At 42.2% G+C, this 24,260-nt stretch overlaps 2 protein-coding genes across 25 annotated transcripts in view; one reads left to right on the top strand and one right to left on the bottom strand.

The window, feature by feature from the left end:
• CACNA1C (calcium voltage-gated channel subunit alpha1 C) overlaps window positions 1-912 on the bottom strand; it is a 732,665-nt gene extending 731,753 nt beyond the window's left edge. For 12 of the 23 annotated variants that reach the window (XM_032349974.1, XM_032350007.1, XM_032349985.1 and 9 more), the window contains exon 1: window positions 373-912. In XM_032349974.1, the coding sequence (XP_032205865.1) occupies window positions 373-511 (139 nt within the window). In that variant the 5' untranslated portion in view covers window positions 512-912. The remainder of the gene's footprint in view (window positions 1-372) is intronic. The other 11 variants (XM_032349982.1, XM_032349980.1, XM_032349988.1 and 8 more) reach the window with 1 other exon arrangement.
• DCP1B (decapping mRNA 1B) overlaps window positions 1-22,189 on the top strand; it is a 55,023-nt gene extending 32,834 nt beyond the window's left edge. The window contains exons 4-9 of one of the 2 annotated variants that reach the window (XM_032350008.1): window positions 3,500-3,566; window positions 6,320-6,455; window positions 14,265-14,393; window positions 15,910-16,770; window positions 19,150-19,398; window positions 21,973-22,189. In XM_032350008.1, the coding sequence (XP_032205899.1) occupies window positions 3,500-3,566; window positions 6,320-6,455; window positions 14,265-14,393; window positions 15,910-16,770; window positions 19,150-19,398; window positions 21,973-22,053 (1,523 nt within the window). In that variant the 3' untranslated portion in view covers window positions 22,054-22,189. The other variant, XM_032350009.1, reaches the window with a different exon arrangement.
• The last annotated feature ends 2,071 nt before the right edge of the window (window positions 22,190-24,260 follow it).

Genomic DNA, 24,260 nt, shown 5'->3' with positions numbered 1-24,260 from the left:
TGTGTGTGCCTATGATATTCAGACATGAAATCTAAGAGAGAGATTTGGCTGTCCTTAATCATCCACGCAGAATTAAAAGGAAGAGGGAAAACTGATGCTTCAGTAGCTATGTAAAGGCAGTATTACCTTGCCTGTTGCCCCAAACACCGGATTTGTTTCTGACTGAGAATTTCCAAAGCATGAGATAGACCACGACAGTGCAATTTTAGGCAAAATTTCACAACCGTGTTGTTGAAAAGTCTTGGATTAAATACGAAGAGGACCACCAAAAAGATGAGTCCTTAGGTCACACATTCTAGAGGTCATTAGAATATTCTGGAGTACACTTCAACCTGTTCTTCCCAGTCTTTATCCCACTTTTGGGTTTCTTACCTCCAGGTGGGATGTAGAAGCAATTGAGTTGAGCTTCATGCACCAGAGTGCCCTTAAATTTCACCTCTGCTCCAGTGGTGGGGTGACTGGGAAGCGGCTGGTATGGGGGCGCAGTGGGCTGGCCGAAGGCTCGAAGCATGCTGAACTTCCAGATGTGTACTAATAGGTCACTGTTTTCAAGTAAATAAATATCCTCTCCACGAGCTTTTCTCCTTGTAATTTCTTAAAGCCCAGAGGTCATTCCCAGAGGAACATTTCAGCGTTCCACAGGTCCACATGGCAGGTCCCCATCGCTGCAGATTCAGGTCACTGTGATTACTTTTTCAGACTCAGAATTCGAAAAACCACACCTTCTTTTTGGGTTCTTTTCAACCAAGTTTTTTTCTTCCTTGCTTGCTGTACTCACTGCCTCCCGAAGGATGGGCCTCTCACCCAGTGGCTTTTACAGGAAAACTGGGATTGAAATGTGAAGTTAATGGTTTCTGTCAGCCTGTCAGCTCATCACCTCCCTGAGGCATGATGATCTCTGGTTTTTATATATCACCACGAGCTGCTTTGATATACCCTCTTGTGCGAGAAGACTGATAGGTTTGTCCAGGGGTTGGGAGGCCCTGGGCCTAAGAGGCAGAAAACTTCGGCTGGAATGTGCACGTTCATGGAACTGTGGCCAGCTCCTGCTGGAATGCAGCGCAAGTCGCAAAACTATTTTAAGGGAAAAAATCTTGGGCCCAGTTTGACAGTAGCCAGGACTGTCGGTAAATCTGTTTTTTTCTCCACAGACTGGTTACATTTTATATTCAAACCAAGTATGAACTGGAATGAAAACTGCCATTTCAAAATGAGCCCATTTTACTCTTGAAGTCATGGGTTTTTTTAGAGATAAATGGTCAGGCCCTAAGGAAATCGCCACAATGTCTTAAATAGTCATTACAAACCTGGTTTTCCCTTCATTCTGTGCTGACATCTGAAAGATGTTTTCATAGCATTTTTCCTCCCTAAATCTACATTTCAGTTATTTCATGGTAATGACATTGTCAGACTCTTTTCTGCTTGTATCAACAGTTGCCTTGGCATCCTGCTCTTATGAAAACTGGATTCCGTACGTCAAATGCCACAAATGTGTAACATCAAACAAACAAACAAATGACACTCAGAGCATTTCTACGAATATGTCCTACAGATTAGGCACAAATGGCTGGTTCCATGCTGCCACTGGGCCCGGAGGTTCCTAGTCATGCTGTGGTTTTCTCCCCTGCTACCTACTACCTTTCTTTTCTGATAGTTTTGGAAAAAGCCCAATCTCCCCGAAAAGGAAGTTATCACCAGAACCAAAAGAACAGACGTGGCTGTTAGTTTTATCACTAAGATTAAAACCACCATAAGACACAAACATATTCAGATTTATTGTCTTTGAATGTTAGTGATCAGTGTACTTGTGCTGCCAGAGATATAAGCCAGGGCAGTTTAGTGTGTCACAGTGTCTGTGGGCAGACAGAGTAGGACGTTGGTGGGAATGAGCTGCTAACAATCTTGAATGAAAAGTTTTAAGATACACATTTAATGATCTTGAATCGAAGAATTACTTTTTGATAGTAAGGCACATAGGCTTCAGAACTCAGATGTTCTTTTTTCCAAAAGATTATCAATGTATTGGGGCGCCTGGGTGGCTCAGTGGGTTAAGCCGCTGCCTTCGGCTCAGGTCATGATCTCGGGGTCCTGGGATCGAGTCCCGCATCGGGCTCTCTGCTCAGCAGGGAGCCTGCTTCCCTCTCTCTCTCTGCCTGCCTCGCTATCTACCTGTGATCTCTCTCTGTCAAATAAATAAATAAAATCTTTAAAAAAAAAGATTATCAATGTATTAAAGAGAAATATGTGTATGTATTTCTAAGATAATAAAATGGTCTTATTCTAGGAATGCTGGAGGGTTCTTTCCATTTTTTTTTTTTCCTCCTCACATGGGGGTTGGTAAGAAATCCTGGCACACTAATCATACAAAAAGTTTAAAACCCTGTTGCCACCTTTTGGCAAGTCAGTAATTCAGATTTATGGAGTTCCTTTTAAACATACCTGCCTAAAATAGCACTAGGAAGACATTTCCTGAAGCTTTTGTTATTTGAATCATTACTGACAAGAAGCAGAAATCCCACACTGAGGCATTGGTCAGGTTGGGGAAAAGAAATTGTCAAAGCATCACAGCTGTTTTAATGACCAAATAACATTCAGAAAATTAAATATTTTGAATGTTTAAATTTTAAGAGGTTTTTCCTTCAAAAAAATATATTTTGTTCGTTTTTGTTTCCCTATTATAACACTGCTGCTGTTTTCAATGAAGCATTTGAAAATGTATCTGTACCTAATGCATTATTTATATGATTAATACCACCAGATCCTCAAGTAGATCTTTATAAATGTATTTTGGAACTGTTTAGCCTTTGCTATAAAAATGATATAGATAGGCACATATTAAAGTATACAATTTATCTGAAAATTGTTATATGAATCTGTAGCTCCATTATACCACATTTTTCTTTCATTGCTAAATGATTAAGTTATGGTTACATCTCATCTTTCAACAGTTGTAAATTTTCCATACAGGCATTTTGAAGTCAGAGATTTGTTATTGAATTTTATTTTTTACTGTACTGTGTCCTAACTCAGAGCTTACAGAGCCAGTTTCTTGGCAAACATTTTCCTGGGAGGAAGAGGAGGAGGAGGGAGAGAGGTTTGTAGGCCTAATTTTGTGCATCAGGTTTCTGGATACTTCACAGTAAAGATGAAATATGTGTGCAAATGGAGTCTGGACACAGTGATGTTTCAAAGCCAGGACTTCAGAAATTCTGACTTCATCCGCAATCTGTATTCATTCATTTAAGAAGCATTTGCCAAATGCCTGTTATATTCAGGTGCTATATTATTGAGGACGGCACACTTTATGGGGGAGGGGGTGTCCCTGCATATGTGTAAGACCACTCTTCAGAGTTCTCTGGGGGCTTAGGCAATTCCAACACTAGGTTTTCCAGCTTAAACTCCGGTGGTGGGTTTCATTTATCAATGAGTATGTATTTTCTTCAAGTTCCATTTTGTAGTTTTGAAGGTGCTCATAATTTGTTTGATGTGTTTTTTGCAGTGTCCATTTATGGGATTTGGTTTTATGATAAGGAAGAATGCCAAAGAATTGCAGAGCTAATGAAAAAGTAGGTGCTGAAAGGCTAAGTATTTTCTGGACCTGATGCTTTTGTCTGTGCTTCTCAGTGTAACTCCACTATACTCTAAGCAGAATGCACCTCTTACGGCAGTCCTTTCCACTGTGGCTAGGAAAATGTTTACTGTTACTTAAAGGAAAAATAAATATAAGTCACACGTTTCATATTTTTAAAATTTTTTTAATTTATTTTTAATTAATTTATTTTTTATTGTGTTATTGTTAGTCATCATACAGAACATCATTAGTTTTTTATATAGTGTTCCAAGATTCATTGTTTACATATAACACCTAGGGCTCCATGCAATCCGTGCCCTCCTTAATACCCGTCATGGGGCTCACCCATCCCCCCACCCCCCCGCCCCTCTAAAACCCTCAGTTTGTTTCTCAGAGTCCACAGTCTCTCATGGTTCGTCTACCCCTCCGATTCTCCCCGCTTCACTTTTCTTTTCCTACTCCTAGTGTCCTCCATATTTTCACTAGGTAAGACTTATCATGTAGAATAGTTCACCTCATTTTTTGTTCTGCTTGTGGGAAATACCTATAATATGAATTATTCCAGATGGCAGTTTTCTTCAGTATTTTCCTCATTTGTAAATTAGCAGGTTTTTTTTTTTTTCTCTGAAAAGTTATCAGTATAGCTGACAGTAAAAAGAACATTCAGAACATTAAAGGCTGCTCCACTTTCTCTAAGATCTTTCCTTACGGCCCTAAACGCCTTTCTATAACTGCATATCCAGGGTTGTGGGAGCTCAGAGTTTCCTCATGTCTCAGATGCTGTGAGTACTCAGGATAGACTTTATTTTCAGTCTTATTGGAAATATCGGAGTCAGTATTGGTTTAGTGATCAGTAGGCAGTCCCTTTTTTTGTTGCTGGTCTCTTTCTTTTAATCTCTTGATGCCTTGTGGTTTGTCTTGCCCGTGTTTTGGGAAAGTTAAATCAGGGTCTGACTGTCCTACTCGTGACTCCCTGACTGCACTGAAAGGGAGGCCTGGGTAAGCATGCTGTCTCCTCTGTGACTGGTCAACTCTTTGATCAGTCCTTGAGCCCCGAGGCTGCTCCCTGAGAGGCAATTAATTCCCTGCTTTTAGGGGAGCCTTGGAACAAAATCGGTTTCCTACCCAGGCCGTATCTCAGCCGGTGACCCGGCTCCACCGAACACACAATATGGCAGCTGTCTACGCAGATTGGACAAAACATCTCCATCTGTGAAGGCACCCATTTTCCAATTTTAAATCCCGGGGCAATGAAATGACTAAAAAGTGACCCCCAAAAATGAAATGTGGGGAACACTTTTTTATAAATAGGCTTCTGAAAGTCTAGCCTGTGATGATAGCTAATTGTAGGTAACCAGCTCACATTACAGATGGTGATTAAGTGGGTTCAAACTGGTATTTACCCCCATCACCACTAGTTCCTAACACATTCATATTATTGTAAACCATACAACGGATCATAATAGCAGGATTTCATATAGATGAAAAAAATGCCCTGCGGCTCAGCCGAAAGACCATGGTCAAATTGTTGGCATTCGGCAGTAGTTAACTTAACAGCGGGGGCAGGAAATTGATTGTTGACTAGCAATAAGCAGCTGACAAGTGTAGATTCCGAGCCCTTCCTCCGTTAGAATTAAATTTTCCCATAAATTCTCAGGTGTCTTTTACCATAAATGACATGGCCGTTATAAAAATCTGAGCTGAAAGTCAAAGTACAAAGAAGGAAAAATATTTTTCTCAATGTCACCTGGCACCATCTAGGAGCGATCTGGTCTCCCTCCTGTATTGTTTTCAGGAAAACAGAAGACACTCTTCATTGCTCTGGTTTTTTTTGTGGGAGGGGGGGGATGTTTGTTTGTTTGTTTGTTTAACGCCCCCTCTTCTAGAATGAAATCTTCACAGTTTATAATTTGCCAGAGGATTATAGGATTTGAGTTGCTGAGGTCGATTTTGCTTTGAGTACAAGGCACATTGAAACAAAAAGGGGGAGTGGATCTCGATTTGCTGTGGGGTTTGCTCAGTGTTTGAGAACTCTAAATTGGGCTCTAAATGAGTCCTTTCAAGTGCTCCAAATGAGGAGTTGGCAAACTTTTTCTGGAAAAAAAAAAAAACCCAAAAAACTGATCAGTGAGTGTTTCAGGCCTTGCAAGGCCATAGGTCTTTGTCACTATTCAGCTTAGCAATCATGGTGTGAAAGCCACCAGCAGATGTAAATAAGACATAAACCGATGAGTGTGGCTGTTGGTAACTTTGTTTACAAAAACACTTGGTGTGCTGGATTTGGCCTGCAGGACGTAGTTTGGCCACCCCTCCCCTGGGTTCATACGCGTAGTCACTTGGGACCTCCGCTAGTACTCAGGACCTCAACTCTCGTTTTTCTTCTTTCACTTCCTGAGCAGTCATACTTCTACTATGACTATAACAAGATAAAAATAAGTGGGGCCGCCTGGGTGGCTCAGTCAGTTAAGCATCTGCCTTTGGCTCAGGTCATGATCCCAAGGTTCTGGAATTGAACCCCGCCTCAGGCTCCTTGCTCAGCCAGGCGCCTTCTTCTCCCTCTCCCATTCCCCCTGCTTGTGCGCCCTGTATGTGTGTGTGTGTGTGTGTGTGTGTGTGTCTGACAAATAAAATCTTAAAAAAAAAATCTTAAAAAAACTTAAAAACACGTGGATGGGAATTAGATGGTTTTATAAGCCATTTGTGTTGAGTTTGTTTTTCTTGTGTGGATTTTCCCCTCTATTTTTCTAGCCTAACTCAGTATGAACAGTTGAAAGCCCATCAGGGAGGTGGAACAGGAAACTCCCCAATGATCCTCAATTCAGGAGAGAGCAAGGAAGTAGATATCTTAAGAATGCTTACCAAGGCCAAAGATGAATACACCAAGGTGAGTTTTTGTGTTCTTTTGTGAAACATACTTAAATCCTACAGTGGTAACATGCTTGTGGGAGAAGGGTTAGTGCTATTCCTTCCACCAAACAAAATCGAATGAAAAATCAAATCTCTATTTGTTTTTAGCGAGCTAAAGAATACCGTTTGTTTTAAGTGGATTAAAAGGTAGACTAAAAAATCAGCAGCCTTCCTATGTACAAACAGTATCCAATCAGAAGGTTTACTCGAAGACCCCATTTACCATAGCAGCTATTAATATAACATTCTTCAGAATAAAATTAGCAAGAAATGAGCAAAACCTGTATGAAGAAAACTTTTAAACACTCCTGACAGGCGTAAAAATAGACTTGAACAAATGGGAAGGTTATGTCCTGATCTTAGATAAGAAGGTAAAACTTAAAGCACTCACTTCTATTTAATCTGCAAATTTAAGATGATTCCTAAACAAATACAGACAGTTTCTTCTTTCCTGGAGCCAGACAAGTTGACTAGCAGGTTCATATGGAGAAATATGTAAGAAAGAGTAGTGGGAAAAATCTTGACAAACAAGAGCAATATTGGATGGGAGAGAAGGGGGAACAAGCTCTACCTGTCTGATATTAAGGCATTAAACCGTAAGCACTTAATTGATGTTACTGATGCATAAACAGCCAGATAGACCAGTAGGACAGGTGGGAAAGTCCAAATGACACCCCAGTGTATATGAAATTTAGGACATGATAAAGATGAAAATCTCAAATCAGCTGTTTGAGTGGATATTTAAATAAATGATATTGGGACAAGTGGCAGCCATTTGGAAAAATACAAAATTGGATTTATACCAGGATAAATCCCAAATGTATTAGAAATATAAATGTTAAAAATAAAACCATTCAAACACCAGAAGAAAATTTGTATGGATTTCTTTGTAATCTAGAAAGGAGAAGTCTTCCTAATAAACTCTGCCTTAAAACCCAAAGGCAAATTAACTCAACTACATAAAAATAAAAAAAAAATGTTTTGCCTGGTTTTAAAAAAACACAAGCAAAGTGAAAAGAAATGTTTATACCTAAGTAAATAGGAGGGTTAGTTTCTCAATTTTATAAACTGCTATTATAAAAATTGAGAATTGAAGATTATCACTCTCTAGAAACATGGGAAAAAAGAAAATCAAGAAAACAAAAGACAGTTAAAACCTAGAATTTAGAAACCAGCTGAAATAAACATTACACAACTGAATATCATACTATGGCATAATTACTTAGAAAAGAATTTGGGGAGTGACTTAAGAACCCCATATTTGGGGCGCCTGGGTGGCTCAGTGGGTTAAGCCGCTGCCTTCGGCTCAGGTCATGATCTCAGGGTCCTGGGATCGAGTCCTGCATCGGGCTCTCTGCTCAGCAGGGAGCCTGCTTCCCTCTCTCTCTCTCTGCCTGCCTCTCCATCTACTTGTGATTTCTCTCTGTCAAATAAATAAATAAAATCTTAAAAAAAAAAAAAAAAAAGAACCCCATATTTGAACTGAATACCCTTAGACAAAAAGAACTGCAAAGAAATTGTAAACTTCATTCAGTGGTTTCATTGTTAATGGTAATATGGGCATTGTAATTTTTTAGCTGTCGTGGATATAATAAATGAATATGTTTATGCGGTCAGAACAAAACCTTCAGTGTAAAAAGATATTAAGTTAAAACCATCTAACATTAAATTTTAAGTTGGAATGTAAGAGTTAGTTCATATTTTGTTTCTTAAATATGTAGTTACTCACTTTTTTCCCTGAAGAGACCTAGAAATAAGTGACAACTCAGGAGCAGCAAGCACCTCTGGCCCCCAGATTATTGTAACTAAATACTATTCTCCCCTTCATGCCAAAAGGTAGCAGAGCTCTTTAAAGAAATTTCCAATTCCATGTCTGGGTTTAGGAAAATCAAGTAAACAGGGTGTTATGAAAGGGGCACAGCAATCAAGTTGAAGCGGCCACTGAGTAATGACATCAACAAGAAAGACTACAGTAGATTGAAACACACTGAGCACATATAAGCTCTGAGTTCATGGTGATGAGTGAGCAAGCAGACCAAAAATATAAAATAGAACAAAAAGTAATTATTGTCTGTTCTTGGAGATACTAAGATACCAGCGCCTTCCTCTGAAAATTGGTAGTTAATGGGAAGGAATTAAACATTTATCCTGTCTGACCAGAAGAGACAAATTTTCAGAGGAGCCACATGATCCCAGTTGATGAGGTAAAGTCTTCTCTACCAAAGAATTCCAGCTATTGAGTGTAGATGAAATGATAGAACTTAAAACCATGCTAGTAAAATAAGCGATTCAAGCGATGATCGTTAGTAATGTAAATATTAGAAAGGCTGATGGAAACTGGACCATGAAAATCAGTCTACCACCACGTGAGCCCACTGACCAGTGCCATTAAAGGTTGAATAATCAATTACATGTGTCTTCTAATGTGATACAATGTGGACTTTGTAGCCCCACCTTGAAATATATATTGTTGATCCTGAATCTTTTAATTTTTTTATTTAAATTCAATTTAGTTAAGTGCTCATTACATCAAGTGCCCTCCTTACTACCCATCACCCAATTACCTCATCCCACCTTCCAGCAAGCCTCAGTTTGCTTCCTAGAGTTAAGAGTCTTACAGTTTGCCTCCCTCTCTGTTCTCATCTTATTTTATTTTTCCTTCCCTTCCCCTATGTTCATCTGTTTTGTTTCTTAAATTCCATGTGAGATCATATGGTATTGGTCTTTCTCTGACTGACGTGTTTTGCTTAGCATAATACCCTCTAGTTCCATTCCCATTGTGAGCTTTCTTAAACTTAACTAATTTACTAAAAATGAAAGGGAAGAGGGGCAGTCGGAAAACAAATTAAACGGCATGACAAAGAAGCAATCAGAAAAGTCCTGAATGCAGTGGGACATGCTAAAGGACAACTGGCCAGTTTTCTCCAGCATGGCTTTGATTTGATGGTTGGCTTGCCCTTGATGGGTAGACTGTGAGCTCCTTGAGCACAGAGAACAAACACCCTGTATTCATCTTCATAAGCCTAGTCGCCTCCAATGTTCCTGGCACATATGTGCTAAATAAATGGTTGTTGATTGACTCAATGCCTATGAATATGCATTAATCACAGTTTCATTGTCCTTCAGTCAGAGGGCCTGGACAGAAGTGCTTCAATCCCAGATGTGGTCAGTAACAACGATTTCTGTATTAGTTTTCCATTTTGCTTAATTCTTCAGCAGCTGTTAAAAGACATCTAATAACTTGGCAACTGTCAATTCATTATACTTTACCTAATTGTACTATGTTAGGCACCCTAATGATCAGTCTCAAATGGTGACATTTTTGCCTTCCAGGAACTTAGGTTCTGTGAAGACAGCACAACAATGGCCAATAAATAAAAAAGGCATATACTGAACAAAAATTACTTTCTTTCTCCTCCTTCCCTTCTCCCAGCACACACACACACACACACACACACACACACACACATTGTATTATTTTTATTTTATGATATTTGACATCTTAAAAGTCATCTGGTTGAGGCTAGAATCCTTCTCCCTGGGCTAGACTTTTTTTTTTTAATAAGTAGGCTCCATGCCCAGCGTGGAGCCCAGCAAAGGGCCTGAACTCAGAACCCTGAGATCAAGACCTAAGCTGAGATCAAGAGCTCTCTGCTTAACCAACGGAGTCATCCAGGTTCCCCTGGACTAATTAATTCTTAGAGCTAGCAAAGGGCCCAGTCAGAGGCTGCCTTTGCCATGCAAACTAGCCTCCAGAGCCATCCCTTCTTCATCTGGCCCCCAGAACCCCAGGAGGCAATATTCCTCAGCCTTAATTATTTCAGGTCACAGGACTAGGGATCACCCTATAGTTTAAAGCCTACTGAAAAGTATCCAGACTAGCCAATCCTAAAGTGCAGAAACACCAGTAGAGGCTCTAGTCTTGGCTCCCCTCAGCCCCTGCTTTGTCTCCTGCCCATCCTGAGACTTCCCCCATGTGGCCTCTTGTTGCTAAGACCTGTAAGTATATTTATTTGTTCCCTAAGCCTCTCCAGTGTCTTCCCTCTAGCTGCACCTGACTGTCTCACAAAAGAGCACAGAACACACACACACGCACACACACACACATGCACACACACACACAGAGAAACACTCATAAGTGGTTTCGGAGACTTAAACCATCACTTTAAACTGTACCTGCAACTTGCCGTGTTTCCCCTTCACTTTCTTTGCCCTTCAGAATCTTCACATTCTTCAAGGCCCAGTTAAAATTCCACCTTTTACACGGAGTTTTCCCAGATCTCTTCATTCAGGTTAATTATTCTTTCCACTGAACTCACCAGTCTGTTACTATTTAGAATTTATTTTGCTCTTCCTCATTTATTATTATTATTATTATTATTATTCTCGCACCATAAGCTTATTGAGGTCGAAGCAATGTTCTATTCCTCATTATGCTTCCCCAGATTGATTGTTATAATGTTGACATAAAATGCAGATGTTTAATCGGTATATAGACTTGCTTTTCTATAAAATCAAATACGTGTTATATACATAACATTAATTGCTCCAACTGTGTGAAAAACAACAGAAGAAATATCCCTTCTGCCATTAACAGCCAGAGGATGTAACCTTCCAGGAGCACCTGTTACTTCTCTGGTCTAAATTCTTCTTGGTTTCTCATGGCCTAGCATATGGACGTTCAGACTCCTCAAGGATTGCATAACGTAGCCCCAGGTTATTCTCCTAACCTCTTTACCTTCTCCCCACACTTCCCTCTACAAATATTTGAAACTCCTGCCGAGCAGAGTAACAGTGCTGCCTCCTCTAAGGGCCTCAGGGCTTTCTTCCCATGCTGTCCCCTCTCCTTCCTTACCTGTCAATGTATGATCAGTCTTTCAGGCCCCATTTCAAATGGGCTTTGCCCATCCTGTTATTTCTGATCTGCACAACCTGATGTGTATGCTTCCCCGTGAACTTCCACTGCATTGTGCAGACCAGCTTTCTATTTGCCTATGTTCGTGTAACCTCTTTTCCCACACACAGACATTTCAGAAAATGTGGAGTTCATGAGTAATGGGAGGTATGGGAGAGGGGGAACACAGACAGAGGCAAAAGAGAAGAAGACAAGATTTTCCTAGGATTTCTCGTGTAAGGAAGTGGCTCTCCCATCACCGGGAGTATTCAGGAAGAGACTGCATGGGGACATACTGGGGTATTAGGAAAATATATGTCACTTTTCTGATAAACTCAGTGACTTCTGAGCTCTTCCCTACTTTAAAATGCTTCAGTTTATGAAAACCCCAAAAAATAAGAGGAGGAGAAATTTCAGCTAGAGGTATATGTTGTTGGTAAAGTAAAGCCTAGTGACATCAGATGCAACTGTTAGATGAAGTTAATAAAAGAATTTAAAAACCTTATTTTGGCCAATATTTTATGTTTTTCCCCAAGAAACAATTTTCTGTGAATCTTCTATAAGGCAGCATGTTAATTTGAACTTCATCTCCTTTTACCTCCTACCTATTAGGCTCGGGTTAAGATGCAAATGAACTGTAAAACCACCAACTCACAGTAAGAGGAAGAACTAAGGCCAGAAAGGATCTTTGGCTGTGTAGTTAAGTTCTGAGTATGCAGAAGTGGACTATTTTGTGTTTTGTGGCTTAAGGCAAGAGTTAATAGTTCTCTTTCAATATACTGTGACTTACTTATAAAATTTAAGAAATTACTTTGTCTTTTGATGCTCAGTGAGAAAATTCAAAAAAGTAGAAAAGTGAAATAAAAAATATCCATAATCCTGTAACCCAAAGATTTCTACTTTTAATGCTTTCAGTGTATTTTCTTCCAGACTTTTCTCTTGGCATGAGTACATATGTTTGTGTTTGTGTGTGAGAAAATGGGATCATGTGACACAGTTTTTAAGGCTTTAAAGAAGTGCCTCAGGATCTCTATGGAGAATCTATTATACACTTTTTCCAACTCTTTTTTTTTTTTTTCCAAATATCTTGAAGTTATTTGGGTCAGGAGAAGCATAGAAAATTAAACAGCTGGAAAATGAGCTATGAACTATTGAGGTAGATGATGTTTAATTCTGAGCAATTTGATAGAGAGCAATTTTTACGTGAAAGCAAGGCTTCAGTGATAGAAAACAGCTTCTAGCAATTTTACTTAGAAAGGATATCTAGTGCTTATGCATAGCAAGAGACAGGGCAGACTTTCAGCCGGTGTGGATATATGTATAGGGAAGGTGGGGAAAAATCTGTTTTTCTTGGTTTGAAATTCAAGGTCTCTTAACATAGAGAGGTTGTGATCTCGGGGTTGGGATCTCAGAGTCGTGAGATCCAGCCCCACATCGGACTCCACACTCAGCACAGAGTCTCTTTGTCCCTCTCCCTCTGCTCCTCTCCCCTGCCCTTTGCACTCTCTCTCTCTCTCATAAGTGAGTGAGTAAAATAAATAAATAAAATCTTAAAAAAAAAAAAAAAAGAAAACATACAGACAGCATCATTCAGTGAATGTAATCTAAGCATCCACTTTCTTTTCTATAGCAAACAGAAATTAAAGGCTTTCATGCTAAAATTTTGTAGGTGTCTTGTGTTGGTTATTGCCTTGGAAAGCCAGGCCAGTTAGTTCATGCAGCCATACCATTAACCACCAGCATTCATCTAAGAATTAGATATAACATTTTATGACTCATAAAGTAATTTCACATCCCACTTCATCTAGTGCCAAATATCCAAATTACTGATAGAATTCTTGGAAGAAAATGATTAGTCTTTTGTACAATTAACTTTACAAGCCCAAGTGAACTTGGTGGTGATTGACCCATGCTACTACATCCTTGAATTAGAAAATACAACCCAGTAATTATGAAACACATTGGAAGCCCTGGGTCCCTGGGGGTTGAGATTATGTTTATGTCTCATTCCATGTCAGGAACAGTGTGAAATATTTTCTTACCTGAGTCCTTGACGGTTGAAACTAGCAATGCTATGGAGAGTATATAATAGAAGGTAGTGATTTTATATTCAGTTTTATTTGGTGTTTTAACCAGATAGATGACTGCCGTCATCACTGCGTTCTTTGTGTCATGAATCCTACTGTGTTTAGCGATTGTATGGTTGGTTAGATTAATGTATGATAATGATTCAGTATTTGAAATGATGGGTCTTGTCTCTCCTCTCTTTCTTTGTGAAGTTCTAATTTGTAGTGAGTGGCTCAGAATGCTCAGAGTTACTTTATTCGGATTATTATGAATTATTCTGTTTATGTTAAAAGCCAACTATTAAATAAAGAGGATGTTAGTAATTTTTAAGGCAGTGGTGTGAGTCAGCTTTACTTTTTTGGTTTGTAAAACAAAACGGGTCAGTTGCTTTGGTGATACAACCTTCCAATTTTAAATCAACTGCTGATGGGTGAATAAAACCATACTGTAATCCAGACGTGGCATTTAAAGAATTGTTTCTATCACTGTTTGTCATTGAAAAGCATTAGACTAGATATTTTTAAACTATTGCTTCTGAAGCATATCTTTAGCCTTTCAAATATCCAAGTATCTCTGAGCCTCTCAGTCTTAGGGCTAATGCCATCGGTAGTATTTTAGGGCACCAAAATTGTGCAACTAAGAAAAATTAAACTGCAACTTGATTTATATCCCTCATATCAGAGGAGATTGTCATTTTCCTTTTCGCATGAAAGTCTATCAAAAAATAGCTACCAATTAGATAAAAGAAAGAGCGAGAAGTTATGTTCTTTTAAAAAGATGAGAGCTTCTTTTATACCCAAAATGAGGTGCTTTTTTCCATTTCAGTGTAAAACCTGTTCTGAGCCAAAACAGATAACCAGTTCATCCGCCATCTATGACAACCCCAATCTCATCAAACCAATTCCAGTGAAGCCCAGTGAAAACCAGCAACAGCGCATACCTCGGCCCAGCCAGGTAAGAAGTCCTCTGCTTTCCATTTGCAGTTTCCCTACTGGATTGTGAAAGAACTTTTCCCCAGAGCATAGTCAAGGGAGAACCTGGTGCTGTCCAGCGGTGAAGCAGAGGTGCTTCAGGGTAAATCCAAGAAAGAGAGATTTCAACTTGGAGATTGTTTTCATTTTAATAATGTATTCTTCCTAGAAGGGGGTTGATATTTTTAATGTTGGCATCTGCCATATTCCGTGCCCATCTCTTATGGACTTGAACTCCTCAGAGGAAATGTGTTTTTTAAAAACAGTGTACTCATAACACTGTCAGAGCTGACAGGAGTATTACCTGCCAGGCCTGCGTTCTTCCTAGGTAGGTGGTTGGTTTCCCAAGGCCACTGAGAGGAGGACAGCCAAAGCAACAACAGTCAGTTACACATTTCTGAGCACTTCCTCTGTTCCGGCTACAGTGCTGGGCACTGTGTGTATAGAAAGGGATTCCGGTTCTAAGGAGTGATATAAAACTCCTCTGTAGACTTGCTGAGTTATCATTGTATTTGCAGCTCAATACATGAAAATGATAGCATTTTTTGGTATGAGTCTATGATAGTTTGCAGAATAGTGCAGCAATAACAAAATTGTTAATCTGCAAGTCCTGTTATTGATTGTCAATGTAGTACAGCTATTTCCACTTCCCATAGTTATTCCTTATTAAGGGTTTGGGGTTTTTTTAAAAAGGAATTCGTTTAAATCAATTTTGAAAATGATCATAGAGCCGAAAGACATAAAGACTGGCTAATGAAAGTCTTGTATTGAATTTTTGAAAAGATAAGTCTTTTCTAATTATCTCTTAGCTTGCTTTTATTATTTGCCTTCCATGGAAGTTTTTTATTTTAATAAAGAAACTGGAATATGTTGATGTTAGAAGGAAGCTCATGTTTTCTTAGCCTAACAACATGGAGAGCAGCAGAAGGAGCAGGAAGGGCTATAGGGCAGGAAGGAGGTAGCTTTATGACTGACTCAGATCAGGGACGGTTGTATGTATGCATAAGATGATTTTTTAAAGCTACTGGTGTATGGCTGAAAGGATCAAGTTAGTTTAAACGACTTATCCTTAATTTCTCTAATTCTGCGAAAGGCTACTGACATCCCCATATTCCTGTATGTTCTCAACATCTTCTTATACTCTGCAGGGTTAGGCAGACTTCCTGTTGAAGAGATTATTTCCATTTTAGTATCTAGAGCTTTGCACCACCGTGGCCCCCTGTCTGTGAACCTCAGGCCCATCAAGGGCTATTTCATCCATGAGCAGGTGCTAAAAACAATTGCTCTCTGGGGGATGGGAGCGAAGAAGCCTGCGAAAATTTTTTTACCTGGAAAGGAAGTCTTACATTGTAAAATTGATTAGAATTATAAAGTTTTTCATTCTCCGTAACTGATCCTATATAAATAAAGATACGCTCAGTCAGGTTAGTAATGTTTCCTAGCCCACCATATAACAAATTGTACGTAGACCCATTTTCAGACATTTTTATTTTTTCCAGACCTTAGACCCCGAGCCCCAACACTTGTCTTTGACAGCTCTCTTTGGGAAGCAGGACAAATCCACCTGTCAGGAAACCGTGGGGTCCCCACCGACCATCCACCAGCAGCAGCAGCACCAGGAGCCACTTCCCGTTAGGCAGGGGGTCGTACGCTCCCTCTCCTACGAGGAACCCAGAAGACACTCGCCCACCCTCGAGAAGCAGCTGTGTCCCGCCATTCAGAAACTCATGGTCCGGAGTGCAGACCTCCACCCATTGTCGGAGCTGCCTGAGAACCGGCCCTGCAGAAATGGCAATACCCATTCCGCTGGGGAAGTTTTTCTGGGACCTGTGCAGCCAGGGTCTACACATAGTGTTGGAACTTCTCAGCGGGTACAAAGTGCTTCCGGAACTCAGAGCCTGTTGGAGAAGCTTCAGAGTGGCCCAAGGCCAGCAACTAAGTATGAGCCTAGCACCGCAGCCCCTGCCAGCTCAGCTGTCCCAAACCTCAGCACCACCCTCCCCGCTGCCACCCCTGGCGCCCCAATAAAGGGGCAGGCTCAGGCACAGGCAGGGTATTTCAATGGCTCCCTTCCAGCTCAGCCACTAGGACACCAGGTTCATGGCAAAGAGCCGTCCACACACCCAAGACCCATGCTTACCCACTCTGGCAATCAGACTAGCAGTTCTGGAGTGATCTCCCCTCAGGAGTTACTGAAGAAGCTTCAGATTGTCCAGCAGGAGCAGCAGCTGCACACATCTAACCGACCAGCCTTGGCAGCCAAGTTTCCTGTGGTAACTCAGGGCTCCAGGACACGGAAAGCTCTGGAGTCCTGGATGGACAAGACAGCTGGCACAGAAAAGCAGACTCCTCTTTTTCAGGTAGATATCTTCAGGAGGGGGTAGGGGGAGGCGCAGGAGGTTGTACTGCTCTAGCGCTTCATAAATACTCGGGTAGGGGGAGGAGCAGGAGGTTGTACTGCTCCAGCGCTTCATAAATACTTACTTCGTAAGTCTCGATGAGACTTAGAATCAGCCTCAGTGCTCTGGGGATGCTTCCGTGTAGGACAGGGCACCACAAGCCACATCTGGCACCTTGTTATCCCCATAACGTTCCTCCTGGAGAGACAGCCCTTTCTTTGCTTAGCCATCTGGGGGCTTTCCTCCCTTAGGAGGTACTTTCTTTGTCAAGTTAAATCTTCACAGTGTTACAAGGTCTGAAACAAACCCATAGTCACGGAAAACAACAGAGATGTGTAGAAAACGCCCAAATCTTTGACTGTGAACATTTCCCGTCCGCGTTGAAATCATTTGAGATGCCAGACATCTGGCCTCTTCTTCTTCTTTTAAAATCATTACTATTTATTTATTTAGTCAGTAAATATTTCTGAGCACTTACTACATGCCGGGCATTGTGCTACCTGAGGGCATGTACCTCATCGTTTGTGATGAGGCTTAAGTACTCACCCCTTCTGCAGGCACATGGTCCTGGGTGGGGGTGCTTGAAGTCAACAGGAAAAACGTATCACCTCCTCAAAGGTACAGGCTATTTTTATTTTTATTTTTATCACCACTGTAGCTTAATGAAGATCAAGAGAGGGGTAAGTAAGTTTGCCATCTGACTCACCCTCCACCCCCTCCTACCACCGCCACACACACACACACAGTGCCAGTCAGGGGAAGATACGGTGAGTTCTAGAAACACCCTGTCCTTCAGGGAAGGTGGCTCTCTATGTATCAGTAACTTGAAACAGCGATGAAACCACAGCTATTTGATGGCCTGTGAGGAACATTTGGAGATCTGACTGATTTTTTTTTTTCCCCATTTGGATTGGTACAAATTCATTGAAAAGGCATTGGGTTTAATAATTAAGACATTCTCCCTGCTTATTACAGATGTCATCCTTGGTCCTTTTGTCATGTTTTGGCAAGTAGCTTACAACAGTTCCTCAACAAGCCTTCACTTTTTTGAAAACAAAGATGATGGGCATGTAGCATAAGTCTTTGTGTATGTGAGAGCCCGAGTCAAAGTGATTTTGTTCTTTATTTATTACAGTCACAAAGGAATGGTTGTTAGCTGCCCACAACCTCGTTTCGCTGCATGGTGTCCCCTCTCTTTCATACCTGCTTTTTTTCTCTTGGCGGGATGGGACACTAGGAAAACTAGGACACTAGTTGGGACACAGGGAAGCTGGGGTTAGTACTTTGACATTGGCTTCTGCAGACACAATTCTCCTTTCTCTTGAGCACCCAAGTGTGGACCATGTGCTCTTCCTCAGGGCGGGTGCTGGGACCCGCTGGGGCGGCATCCGTGCTAGCTCCCTGGCTCCATATGGCAGATAGGGACAGTTAAAGGAAACAAACAACCTACCTTCCTCCAAGCTTCTTTCTGACCACAAACATAACGAGGAGGTGAAATCACAGGAGCTTCTAGACTGCGGGCCTTTATGGCCCCCTTCTCGTGAGTTCTTTTGGGGGCATTAGAAGGCTGATAAGTAACATTCTTTTTTCTCACCTGCATTAAAAGCACATGAGAGCTAGCGGTAGGAGTCAGATGAAGAGCAAAATGTCACTTGCATAACGGGAAAAGCTACTGGAAACTTGGTTTTAGATTTTTAGACATGCTCTCGGGGACAGACAAGTCACTGGCAGTGCCGAGCACAACCAGCCCTCCTGGACCCCAATACTTGAGCTGGAGACACCAGCAGTGTATGCTGTCCACAAGCGGGCACGTCCTCTCAGGAAGGGACACAGGAGTGGTGAACACTGGTCAGCGTGCCTGCCTCCCAGGGAGAAGTGAGCCAGCAGGCGGAGAGGCTGGGAAGCATCCTCCACGTGGAGGAAATGTGTGTGTGCCCCCAGCAAGTGCAGCAACTCCCAGGGGTTTGCTGGAGCTTGAGGTCAGACTAGGGACAACCAGGGAAAAGGCCAGGAGACTTAAATGCAGGCTGCCAAGCGATGGTAAGAAACCAGAAAGATAAACTCTCACTCAGGGGGCGAGCTTCCTGTGCCACGGGGGCAGCACAGACCACCTGAGCTGCTTTGTAATGATGACAAAGGAGCCTGTGTTGAGATCCGACCAGGAATCAGGCTCCTGCAGGCTTTGCCCCTATCCCTCCCTCCCCCGGTGGAGTGGCAACGATTACTCTTGAGACCCACTTATCTCCACGCTTGCCAGCCAGGGACCTCACTCCCCCTCTCCCTTTGATCTTGATGAGCCGGTACTTACTGCTGCCCTCTGTGTGTATTTGCCGTGAGCAGGCCACCTCGCCTCCGCGTGTCCCCGCCACACGGGCTCCTTCTCTGCTCATGTCCCCCATGGTGTTCACACAACCCACCTGCGCCCCACCGAAGGAGAGAGACGCCGGGCTCTTGCCCCTGGGAAGCCAAGAAACTGCTGCCGCTTCCACTAACCTCCTCCTGCCTTTGCCGGCCCCGGAGCCCCCCGTGGTCACCAGCAGCCCACTCACCAAGCTCCAGCTCCAGGAAGCACTGCTGTACCTCATTCAGGTAGGAGGGCCACGTTCTCTCCTTTCTTTCCTTTACCAGCACTGCCCACTGGGGGGCTGCCACAGGGAGAGAAAGTGTCAGTTAGCTAATGCCTGCTTAGTCCTCCCTGAGAATAAAGAGACCGCGTGACAGTTCAACCTAAACCGCATGGCTTCTGGGCCTGGTTAACTGGCCGTGGCTTTGGGCTTCTCCCAACATCAAGTATTTCATAGGATGGAGGATTGACTGAGTCCTCCAAACTGTCACCTGCCAGAAAAGAAAGAAATTCGTGCTGTGTCATGAACAGGTGCCCCATGGTGCGCAGACAGCTCGCCGGCAGGCAGTAGAGGTCAAATTCATGTGGGGCAAGCAGTGGGCATTTCAGGGGGCGGGGGCAGGCTCCCACGGACTGCTGAGGAGGAGGGTGCAGGGGGGCAGCGAGTGGTGGCTGGGATTCCAAAGGGCATATTTTACAAATAATTCTGAAACCTACTAATGAGGACAGGATGGAGGGCCGGGACTTCTCTGTGAGCCATGTGCCTGGCTCGGCCCTGTGAGGTCTTCACCACATAACCGCTGACACTTTCGGAGAGCTCTGTGCCCAGGCTTCACCTACATTAATGCATTTAATCCTTGTACAACAACCCTACTTTTCTTCTGTTGTAGAGACAAAGAAACTGAGGCTAAGGGACGGGCCTGAGGTCACAGCTAGTAAACAGCAGAGCTAGGATTCAACCCCAGTCTGGCTGCAGAATATTCCTTCCCTGGCACAGAACCTGGGGGCGGCAGTAGTGATGGGGGTGGGAGGGGCGGGCCCCCAGGAGGAGACCGGTCAGCCGTCCACCAGGTGAAGCATGCCCGGAAAATATACGCGAGGGCTTGAAAAGTGGGGCACCTTCACCCAGACAGGCTTCAGGCCCCTCGGTGATCAGTTAGGTGTCTTTTTGATACAGTCTTTAAGAAACCTTTTGTGGTACTTTGCTTACGCTTCAGCAGACTTCCGGAGGGCTGCCTAGCACTTTGTAGTTGTCTCATTCTAGTTGAAAAGACTGGTCTCTGTTATTAAAAAACTATTTAAAGGTCACGTGTTTTAGAGAGAAGGGAAGGCACGGGGGCTAGAAACGAGCGTCTGAGTGTTAAAGTAGACTAGCAGTCCGATAAAGATCAACCACACATGCGAGGCCATACTAATGCACGAACAAATATTGGTATAAACGTATTTCCCACCTAGTCAGCCATTCCTGGTAAGTTTGTAAGGACTTAGGACATCTTTAAGATGCTGCTGCTGCTGCTGCTGCTGCTTCTTTTTCTCATGAGCAATAAAGAAAAAAAACCTTAAATTTGAATTGAAAAGTTTCACATTTTTCTGGTTCATTCCATTTAAAAAACATGGTTCCATAGATCTTTGTATAGGAGCCAAGACTCTGAAAGTCTAGAGCAGGCCCTGTCTATTGCTAGGTGGAAAATTACATTTATGTTCCCTCCGCTCTCTGCATACACTTTACTTTGCCCCGTGTTGTAGACATCGTCTTCCTGATGAACTCTTGAAGTCACTCACGCAGTCTGTTTTTAGCTTTCGCCTGTCGATAGGACACAGTCTCACGCACAGGGACTTGGTGGGATAAGGAAAAACTGGGATAACATTGCTCTGTTTCATTGCATGAGAATAATGCTAGCTCTGTGCGTGGGGTGCTAAAAGGGAATGAAGGGGGAATGTGAAATGTGGGTGAATTGCTAAAGCTTTAAAGGATTTGAGTGGGAGGGAGAAGTCTCTAGAATTAAAAACCAAGAGCCCCACTGTTTAGACCCATGATTCTCCCTCAGCCCTTAGCCAGGCAGAGGAACCCAGAGCCTACCAGTCTCACGGCTGCCCACTTGCCAACTCCAAAAACTTTCTGTAACTGATGGGAGAATTATGCAGGTTTTGATGAGATAAATGTGGCATATTGCAAGTAAATCTTAACTAATGCCAAGAGCAAAGTATACACTTTGTGGGAGACTTCGGGGGACCTTTAAGAAGCACCAGCAATCTGCTAATCAAACTTCGAGAACCCTTGATCTGGATCATTGCCTCCCAATCCAGCCTTCTTTTCACACAACAGACCCAGGCTTTTCTTGAGTGAACCTCATTCCATTCTGCCATGTGGCTGGGCTGCCCATCTGGACTGTATGTAATGAGCCCTTGCTGCTTCCCAGATTGATCCTTGGAAACCAGCGGCTGACTCCGGCCCTTGCCTCCATTTGCACTTAACACTCACATATGCAGGGTGCCTCGGTGGCTCAGATGGTTAAGCGTCTGCCTTCAGCTCATGATCTCATGGGATTGAGCCCCAGGTCACGCTCGTGGCTCAGCAGGGAGTCTGCTTCTCCATCTCCCTCTGCCGCTCTCCTCCGCTCATTCTCTCCCTCTCGTTCAAAGGAAAAGATAAAATCTTAAAAAAAAAAAAAAAAAGATTCCCATATGCAGTGAAGAACTGCCAGCTGTTGGAGCAGACTGGTAGAGATGAGCATCCTAGTGTCAGCACAGCAGTTCAGCTACTTTGGTTTCTGCCAAGCAAATCACATTCCCTTGGGTCTTTTGATTTTGTTTTCCAGAACGATGACAACTTCTTAAATATCATCTATGAAGCTTATCTCTTCAGCATGACTCAAGCAGCCATGAAAAAGACGATGTAAAGCAAAACATTTTAAGACTGATTTTCAAGGTCCTGTGGCTCAAAGTTTTTTTCGCGTCAATGGTTGTGACCCTAAATGTTTCTGCCTTTTTTAAAAAAAAAAAAAAAAAGTATATATAATATGAAGTAAAATGTTTCAGAATTTTCTTCAGTCGAAATGTGTGTGTGTGTGTGTTTTAACACATCTTTCAGTAGAGTTGGTACTAAGAATCCAGTGGAGAGACAAAGTCTTTTGCTCATATCACACAGTAAATTCCAAGATTAAATTATTTTTTCCTTGCATGTATGGGGCCACTTTTACAAGAATTAGCCTCTCAGTAGGAAGGGCTGTTCTGGAAACTCAGTTTCTTTTTTATTAATAGCTCTGGTTATTCTTTGAACAGTGGTTTCCCTGTTGCTGAGCTCCTCGTGCCATCGTGGATGCCAGCCACCAGGTGGCAGTGTCACCCCACAGACTAACCTACCCAGCCCTGCCTAGGCCTTTCAGCCTTTGAAGTAAAAGGTTTTCTTTTACCAGACAAAGTAAACCTTTCATTTGTAAAAATCCAGTTGGCATGTTTTCCCCGGGCCTTTGAAGGGAAATTATTTCCAAAGGTATTTATAGCTACTTTCTAGAGGATAGTTGTTCTAGGAGTCCACAAGTGGCCCAGATTTCCTGTAACACTTCATTTATCCCAGCTCCTGTTTTGTTTTGTTTTGTTTTGTTTTTTGGACCCAACAGCAGAATATATGCCTGCCTGTGATTCCCAATGAACATTTTGTCATTTTCAGCAAAACATGACTAGAGGAAGGTCACAGAAGATTTTAAAGCTTTTTCTTTGCCTCTGAAGAGAGATAGTAGATTGTTTAGGGCCTGATGGATAAGGACTCTTCAAGCTATCATAGCAGATTGATTTTGATGTTCCCAGAGATGAGGATCTTAATCTTGGAGGGAGGCAGAAGAGCCCTTGCCAAGTTGTTCAGGCCCCAAAATGTCCATATGGGAATTAGTCCCTGCTGAGTATTAGTAATAAATAAAGCTTTGCATTTCTATAGCCCTTTTTATTCTTAGAGCATAAAAAGTCTCTAGCTTACTGCACAGCAAACAGGTTTTATTCTCATTTTATGGGTCACCCAGGAGGCATGGAAAAAAGTAGGTTTCCTCACAGCTTTTGACTGGGGCTTTAAGCTTTGGCCCTTCTGTGGGCACACCATCAGCTGTGTTCCTCAGAATACCACCTCCCACACCTCCCTCGGGAGCGTGCTTTCTCTTCTAAGTAGAAAAGGTGGGCGGGAAAGGATTGGACTCTCACTGACCCTTCATGATGTGCTGTCCACTAGGCCGAGGAGTCTACTGTTACCCTCTTACGTTTAGGAAGGGACTTTTTTTTTTTTTTTTTTACCTCTCCTACATCATCTCACACAGACATAAACCCATGTGATGCTCTAACCAAATACTTGAAATTAATAATTGCACGTGTAATATCTCCACGTTCTTAAAAGGAGAATGGGGAAAAGAGAGACACACACATGGATCTGTTATCCCGAAATCGGTGATGCTGCTCGCTTCTGCAACACACATACTAAAATTGGAACAAAATCAATGATACACTTAACTGCTTGCCAACCTTTTCTTTAAAAAAAATTTCTTTGATCGTAATTACATGTTGAGAGTTGCTTCTCGAACTAGGGAGAAACGAATTCCATTTTAAATGTTGTTAAGCTATCTGGGAGTAGAAAGTATCTACTTTCTGAAATATTTATTTATTTTTTTTAACCTCAGCCTCAAATAAATAGAATAGAGACCTCAGCTGCGGTACCTCCTGTGAAAAGGCACACCGTGCTGTGTGACAGAAGGAAGAGCCTGGGCCCGGCATGGTCAGACCCGCACTGCAGGCTTCACTCGCACCTTTTTAGGTCAACACCACAGTGATCTGTTTTGAAAAGTAATAAATTCTCCATCCTTTACTGGAATGAATCACTTTAAAAGTGACAGGCCCAATTCATTTCAACCAAAGACTAAGTCACCCTTTGAAATGATGCCTGGTGATTGAGTGCTTGTTCCTTCTCTGTGGCAAAGCAGAAGAGAACTGCTTTGTACAAAGAGTTTTCTCTAAAGAGTCCAAGAAAGAGATAAAAAGGATTATCGACCAAATTCGGGCACCTCCAATAGATTTCATAGATAACTTTTCTTTTCCCCACTCTACACCTCAAATTCTGAGACGATCA

This window comes from Mustela erminea, chromosome 6 (assembly GCF_009829155.1).
Source record: "Mustela erminea isolate mMusErm1 chromosome 6, mMusErm1.Pri, whole genome shotgun sequence".
NCBI classification, from domain to species: domain Eukaryota; kingdom Metazoa; phylum Chordata; class Mammalia; order Carnivora; family Mustelidae; genus Mustela; species Mustela erminea.
Note: the sequence above shows the minus strand (reverse complement) of the source record. Positions and strands in the feature narration are given on the sequence as shown.